The sequence below is a fragment of the Hydra viridissima genome, unplaced genomic scaffold (genome assembly GCF_058129835.1).
Source record: "Hydra viridissima isolate aposymbiotic clone 2 unplaced genomic scaffold, HvirCarnegie_v1 scaffold_15, whole genome shotgun sequence".
Lineage (NCBI taxonomy): Eukaryota > Metazoa > Cnidaria > Hydrozoa > Anthoathecata > Hydridae > Hydra > Hydra viridissima.
The window spans coordinates 9,197,536-9,205,909 of NW_028324314.1; the positions used below are offsets into that span (position 1 = coordinate 9,197,536).

The 8,374-nt window shown below is 28.7% G+C and overlaps 1 protein-coding gene across 1 annotated transcript; it reads left to right on the plus strand.

Annotated features, from left to right (window-relative positions):
- The first annotated feature begins 1,496 nt into the window (after positions 1–1,496).
- Positions 1,497–5,005, plus strand: LOC145193270 (peptidyl-prolyl cis-trans isomerase FKBP9-like). Its single transcript, XM_090072667.1, has 3 exons — positions 1,497–3,760; positions 3,862–4,236; positions 4,534–5,005. The coding sequence occupies exons 1-3, from the start codon at positions 3,656–3,658 to the stop codon at positions 4,858–4,860; spliced, it is 807 nt and encodes a 268-aa protein (XP_089928793.1). The 5' UTR covers positions 1,497–3,655; the 3' UTR covers positions 4,861–5,005.
- Positions 5,006–8,374: the final 3,369 nt, after the last annotated feature.

An 8,374-nucleotide genomic window follows, 5' to 3' on the forward strand; every position in this document is an offset into this window, starting at 1 on the left:
AACGTGATGTAGACGAGATTAATTACATTTTTTTTTTTTTATGAATGTTTTAACATATCATATTGTGGTGCATAGAATTTACGAAGGGCCTCCTTTGTAATTCAAAAAATATTGTGGCAATCAAACAGAATTGTGTACATAAGTTGCATATTTAAATGTGCAGTTCGCATAATATGCATAATTTATGGGAAAAATTAGAAGTTCGGGAACCTGTTATACCTTTGACCACGTTGTACCTTTAGTCACTTCGTCCTCTTGGCCTAACAATTATCATTTTGAAAAAAACATGAAGTGCCATTTGAAAAATTAGTTTACGACAACTCTTCTTAACGTAAAAGATCATGCTTAGGATTGATTGTGTTGATTCACGAGAAATTATAATTTTTGGCTCTTAAAAAGTAAATATTTGTGTTTATCGTATTTTGATAAAACTGTCATAAGTTGTTGTTTGGTTGATATATGATATTATTAACATCAACCAATATCTTTTTTTTGTTACGGAAAAGTTTAGATGATAATTTCTTAACAAAAATGGGGATTGAGATGATAATTATTAAAGAAACCTATCACGTGTACCTTTGACTTGCGTAGGACGTTGTACCTTCCCAGCAAGCACACAACGTTGAAACAACGTTGAAATAACGTTGATCAACGTCGGTCAACGTTATTTCAACGTTGCTTCAACGTTGTGTGCTTGCTGGGTTTGACTAGTCAGTGTTCCGCTTTGATATTTTGCGAACTTTAAAAGGCCAGTTTTATGAAAATTATCATAAAATCCATGTACTTATGTATAATTCGCCTGATAATAAATTTTGATGATTAAGTTAGTTGGCAGTTGTAAAAACTTAATAATCAAGTTGATTGTAAAGCTTTATTTAATTTCTATGCACCCATAAGGAAGTAAGACCAAAAAAATATATAATCATATTTGTTAGTATGTTTAAAGTGTATAGGAGCAAGGTTGGTGTTTTTCTCAAGAAGATGTAATGATAAGTTATCTCTACGTAAACTACAGCGTAAACTAAATTGTCTTGGTAGATCTTCTGCATTCAACAAAGAAACCATAAGAATTATATAAAAGTTATAAAAATATTTTAACATGTTTTCATTTTGAACCATCAAAGATTTAAAACTGTGATGCAACAGAGTTCACATACCACCAAAAATCATAGCTTCAAAACAAAAAACAAGTAGGAAGTATAACTAGTGCAGAATGAGGGAACAGTACAAAAATGATTACAAAGATTAATGCTACTGGAAATAACATCCCACCATTGCTTGTATTTTCATGAGCTAAATTTAAGGAATACATGCTGAATGTTGCTCCTCCTAATATACGACCTTTGCTTAAAAAAAAAGTTCTTTTATTAATGGATAATCATGAAATTCGTGTGAACATTTCTATTATTGAGTTAAAAGTTCAGGCAAAATTTTTTCAATGTACTTTGAGCCAGACTTCTGGTATGATCACATCATGCCAATTACTTCCTATTGATAACAATATAATTACAAAATAAAATTCCATCAAGTAAAAGGCCTTTAAAATCAGTGATTAACGTAATGTCGCATTTAGTAGTTATTGTTAAAAAAAACAAGTTACTTGACATACAAAAAAAAAATATTTTACTTACTATTGTAAAATTATGAAAGAAACAAAAGTTTATTTCAGGCCATGAAAAATTTTTTTGGTTATAACTTGCCGAGGCAACGTCCTCTGAGACTTAAAATAGAATTAAAAAAAAAAAAGGAAATAGATATTACCAATCAGCTGACTAAGTTGTATAATCTAAAACTTGATATTTTTGAATTAAAGTGGGGTGGCCTAAGATACAAAAATGACCCATGGTGCACAAATCTTCCCAAGATGGTGCACAAATCTTCCCAAGATTTGCAAGAGTTGATTTTTTTGATTTATTTTAGACAACTTTAATTGGTTACAAAATGATTTTATTTTAGACAACTTTAATTGGTTACAAAATGATTTTATTAGCTTTTATTGACATGAAGTTGGCCATAGTTACGCTATAATATATAATTAATAAGTCCAAACAATCCATTTTTTTTTTAGTAATAACATAATGGTCAAAGTAACAACATACCTCGGTCAAAGGTATGACCTCCATGTTGTACCATTGACCATTTAACTGTTTTTTTTAAAATCCTCAAAAAGTATACATTTTGGCCGAATGAGAAAAAAGTATAATTTTTGCGCAAAATATAAGAGAGCAACACAAACTTTGAATGATTTGAATTGATTCAATAGTCTAAACAAAAAACGCTCGGATGCAAAAAGTGGTCAGAGGTACAACAGGTTTCACTATGTATTGAATTGAAAAGCTGAGTTTTTTTTTGTGTTCCTTTAGTTTAGTGAGAAAGAGTGAATGAGATTTTTGTGAACAATACTTTGATATTTCCAAAGATAACAAACCAATATCTTTACTAGGCAAGTCCAGGAGAGATTGCCATCTGGGAACAACAAACGTCCATGTATTGGTTCCTGTGATCATGTTATAGCTAGTATTACTAAGCTTGCTTTGCCATTGACTGCTTTACAATAAAACGACCAAGAGTTTTTATTTTCTTAACCTAACTTTTTTGTTTAATTTCCCAAAAAGAAAATTTAAATCTCGACAGTGATTCGTACACATGTTACGTATTGACTAACATAATTAAGAATCTTTATTTAGCACCTAACTTTATACTCGGTTCTGAACTAAATTGAGGAAATATTTAAACTCAGAAACTGTTTAAAACAGGATCAGGAAATGATCACGCAGTAAAAAACTCCCGCAGCTTTAAAGCTGAGGTTTGGGGTTTGGGTAAGAAATTGATTTGATATGAAAGGGTTATGTTAGCGAAATAGCATGAAATCTTGAGTAAAAAGTTTCACAAGCGTTTATTTTTAATTAGGTGTTTTTTTCTGCGATGGATTCCAAGACCAAAATAGGCACTTAAATTCATATCAATCCCATAAATTTATGATTTACACACGTGACCGCCTTAAAACGTTATATTAAACTTTACTGAAAGAGTTTCATAAATGTAATTGAAATAAATTTATTTATTTGTTTATTAATTTGTACTCATGATAACACAAAAATCTCACAATATATATGACCAAAAAATTTTACGTTTATTTACAAATGTTTATTTACATTTGTCTTACACTATTACACAAGCGCTGTTACCCGGAAGTAACCTTGTTTTTATGAAGTGTTGTATTTTTACTCTTTTTACTTCCCAGTCTCAAATTTTTTTGCGCATGAAATTAACAACGTGGCTTTCTTTATTCGCAAAGTGATAAAAATGGCAAAATTTTCTTCATCGTTTTTTGACAAAACGGTTTTGAATCCCAAAGTTGTTAAAGTTTTTAGCACAATTTTTTTAAACATGTCTTTTGTTAATAAAAATTGCTTCGCTTACAAACTTCGACTTATTTATTAGTTTTGGTTGGACTTTGATTTTGGAAACTTTAAAAATACAAATGGTCGCAGAGTAGTTTTACAAATAGAAAACCAAAAGTTTCTTCATTTTTATTTCTTTATTTTTGTTACTTTTAGTATTTGTTAAATATAATTATCGATGGATGTTTAGATTCATTTTTTCTTTTCTTTCTTAACGTCTTTCATTTTTAGCCTTTTTGTTTTAAAGGGGAATGAATTATATAGCTTTTTTTTTCACGCTTGGTGTTGCGTTGAGCTTTGAAGACTACGAGGGACTGGATCCGACCGGGGGAGTTTCAGCGCAAAATAAGCTAAAGGTGTGTAACTGAATTTAAAAGCAAACAAAAATGCAATGCTGCTGAGCCGCTTCTACTGTCATTTCATTTTTGTAATAATTTAATTTATTTGATTTGTTTAGATTGTTGACACATTTAAAGTCGAGGATTGTGGTATGCAATCGCAACAAGATGATACTATTCATTGGAACTACAAAGGAATGCTTTTAAACGGTCATGTTTTTGACACTGGGAAGTTTAAAGCTACTTTGGGTCATTTTCATGTAATAACAGGAGTTGACAAAGGTATGAGAGGATTATGTGTAGGAGATAAGCGTAGAATGACAATTCATTCGGATTGGGCCTATGGAGACAAAGGCATTCCAGGTACCATACCTCCTAAAGCAACTCTTATATTTGACGTTGAGCTTACAAGTATTGAGAGAAACGGAAAGATTGAGAGTCTGGAAAATAAATTTAATAAACCTCCCATTGTTTCTAAAGATAACAGACTTAAGGTATGGAGAAAAGCTCACCCAGCAATCTAGTAACAAACAATTTTTTAGCCGCATCTCTGTTTGTTGTTTGTTTTTTTAAACACTTTTTATAAAATTTACGTTATAAAATACTCATATAGCAGTTTAATAAAAATGTAATGTCTAAAGGAGCATTTTATAAACTCTTTCTTTAAAGAGCCATAATAAACTTAATAAATGATAAATTTATCAGTTTTTCGTAAAATGATATTAGGTATGATTTTTATGCAGAGCTCTGCAAGCGTAAGGGACGATATATGTTGCTTTATTTTGTCTTAGATTGAAATTATTCATGAAGCCGACGAATGTCCCTTACGCTCGCAACAAGACGATAAAATTGAGTGGTATTACAAAGGAACATTTCTTAACGGTACTGAATTTCATAGCGGCATGTTTACAGCTACGTTGGGCCATGGACACGTTATCACTGGTGTTGACCAGGGAATGAGAGGAATGTGTGTAGGAGATAAACGTAGACTAATTATTCACTCAGACTGGGCGTATGGCGATGAAGGGCGACCAGGATCAATACCTCCTAAAGCAACTCTAGTTTTTGACGTAGAGATGAAAAATATTGTTAGAACTTCAACAAAAGGAGAACTTTAGAAAATTTAGTTAAGAAAATTGAATGCGCCATTTTTGTTTGGTGTTTTTAAATGACTTTGTGTTGTTATTTTACTTAATTTTTTTGTTACATGTAACTTTTAACACCATACTTTTTTTTCTTTTTAGAAACTTTAAGTAACTTTCAGTCTTCGTCATTGTTCAACTGCTTGTGCCCTCCCCCCTTCTCCCCTCTCCCCGCTCACAGACGCAAACTATACTTCAGTTTCTTAAAACAAATAATCAGAATGTCTTATTTTGTAATATAATTCTTTAGATCTCTTTAAAATAAAAAGAAAAAAAATTGAAAGCAGTAAAAAAAGTTGTTAGGTTAATTTAACAAGTTACTTTCCTAATAATAAATTCCAAACAACGAATTCCTCATAACATGTTTTTAACAACGAGTTCTTTATAACGAGTTTCTAATAACGAGTTTCTACTAACAATATACTAAGTTACGTTTAACGAATTTAAAACAACGAGTTACTATTATTGACTCGTTTATGGTAATTAACTCATTATTATTAACTTTTTGATAACGGAATGTTAAGTTACTAATAACGAAAAGCTAATAACTTAACAATATGGTGAAAAGGAAAAGCCTCCAGGAAAAAATCTTTTACTAGAAAATTTCTTCCAGTACCCTTTTGGTATTTTACCTCGCTTGCTGTAATGAGATTTTGGACGTACACATTTAATAGATTTAAAATCTCTCGAGAACTCAACTTTATTATTTAGCTTGCTATCATAGGGTAATAGACATTTGTTTTTTTTTGTTTTGCATTTTCCTACAAAAAAATCAGCACAAAAAAAACTCAACTTCTAAAACATCCAGTGAAATTTCACATTGTATTGTGAAGTTTGTTTTATTTCCAACGGTAATGTTAAATTAAATATTTATACTGTATAAATTATTGGTATAGAAACCCAATAATCCCGTCTCACGTACTCTTGTTCTAACGCAAAAAAGCTCAAGCTAATTATTATCTTGATCACTCTCTTCTAGAGCTCGTCACCAAAATTGAATCATTTTTTGTTGATATGGCGTAAGTCACAAAATACAAATTTTTCAAGGAATAAAAAAAAACTTTAGATTAAAAAAACTTTTTTTTAAAAAAAAAGTTCAGAAAATTAATTTGAAAGTAAAAATTATCGTTTTATAATATGGTTAAAGTTGAAAAAAAAACAGAATTTCTTTTGAACAGTTACTCTGTTTGAACAGTACTTTTTAATAGTGATCGACCGGATCAGATATTTTGCCGGAACCGGAACCAAACCGGTAATAGATTCTAAATATTCCTAACCGGAACCGGAACCGAAAATAAATCCAAACCGGAACAGGAGCCGAAACCGGAACCGAAAATAAGTAATATATTTTTAAAAAGTTAGCTCTAATTTAAACAAAAATTAATATAGTAAAAATAACTAAAATTTTACATTTTTTTTTAAAGTTTTTCCGAAACCCAAGGCAAAGAGAAGCAGTTAGACAATCCAAAAAAATCATTTAACACCTAAATGATTTTTTGGATTGTCAAAATGCACATTAATCGTTTTCCCCTGTTCGAAGTTGCGCAATAATTTTTACAATGTGCGAAAAAGATGAGCTGCAGGAGCCAAATTCATCTTTAGGAGGTTCAAAATTGTCCATTTGGATCATGACAATATGTTTAAAAAAATGAGCTGGTAAGAATCAGAATGGTGTAACTTCAGCTCAAATAATAGCGATAAAAACATTACAAGATATGAATATTAATTTAAAGTCAATTTAAACAAGAAAATTAATTAGTTTTCAAACAAAGCCAAATTTTATTAACATTAATTCTCAAGCTTAACAACTAGTTTAAAATTTTTTTTAATCATTTTTATCAAAATGATCATAACGGTATTATGCTAAATAAAGCTTTATAATGTATATTTTCGGTAGCATTTTGAACCGGAAATCCGGCCGGAACCGAAATCGTAAATATACCCGGAACAGGAACCGGAATTTCGGTTCCGGTCGTATTTTTGGCCGGAAACCGGATCCGAACCGAATTCCGGTCGATCACTACTTTTTAAGTAATTAAATGCAAAAAAAAAAAAATCTAAAAAACCCTTTAAACAAAAATTTAAAAATGAATTAAATTAAACCATTTGAAAGAGAACGATAAAACGATAAGAACGATAAATCTTAAGTTTGTAAGGTTCATAGAAGTTTTATTTGTGAGTGCTGCACATATTGAACATATTTAGTAAATATTTCAAGACAAAAAACAGCGAATGTAACATAAAAAATGCTAATTATCAGGGTGCTTATTCACAACTTTTCCGTAACTCTTGCGTAGCTGAGCAAAAGTTATGAAAAACTTACGCAAACTATTTTTTGCGTAACTATTTGGTATTCACAACTTTTTCGTAGCGTTTGCGTAAAGTTAAGGTTGCGCATGAGTTACGCAAAACTTACGCAAAAACTTACGCAAATATTTAAAAACTATTTGTATAGAATAAGTAGTTAGTATTACTAAATTCTTTTGTTTTGATAGGTATCTACTAAAAATATTATATATATATATATATATATATATATATATATATATATATATATATATGTATTTATATATATATATATATATAAATACATATATATACATATATATTTATATATTAATATATATATACATATATATATATATATATATATATGCATATATATATATATATATACATATATATATATATATATATATATATATATATATATATATATATATATATATATATATATATATATATATATATTATATATATTTATATCTGCATGTGTGTCTTATATATAATTATATAATAACTAAGTTATTATATAATTATTTATACCTAAGAACGTTATATATAAATTATATATAACTAAGAACGTATATTTTCCCAAAAAAGGAAGTGAAGATGAGATGGAGAATTAAGGAGAATGAACGATTGAGAGAGAGATGTTTCTAGTAATTTCTTCCTTATTTGGGGAAATACACGTACTTAATTTAAATTTTAAATGTTTCTTTAACTAATTTCTTGATTAATTAAATTAAAATAATATACTATTTACTCAGCAAATGATCTAATAAGGAAATAATTAAAAATTATAAATGTACATATTAATTTTTAATGCCTTTACTGATTACTATAAAATATCTGCAGACTTATTTATTATATTTTATTTATTATACTTATTTTTGTTAACAAAATAAAGTTCTTCAAAGTAGCATAAGTAATAAATAAATATTGCTGCCTAGAAGTAGGTTTTTATTTTTATTAACTCTTTTTTTCTACTAAATATTTTACTAATCATTTTTAATATTAATAGTAGTATAAATTTATATTAAATGGTACAAAAAAGTAGTTTAGTGCTTTAATTTATGTATGGCGTTTTATTTATTTATTTTATTATGGCATTATGATAAATATGTTGATGCTAAAATTTTTTGAGAAATTATTTACTCTAGTGTCAGAAATCACGAAAGATTCTAAAAAAAGAGCTGAAAATTGGACG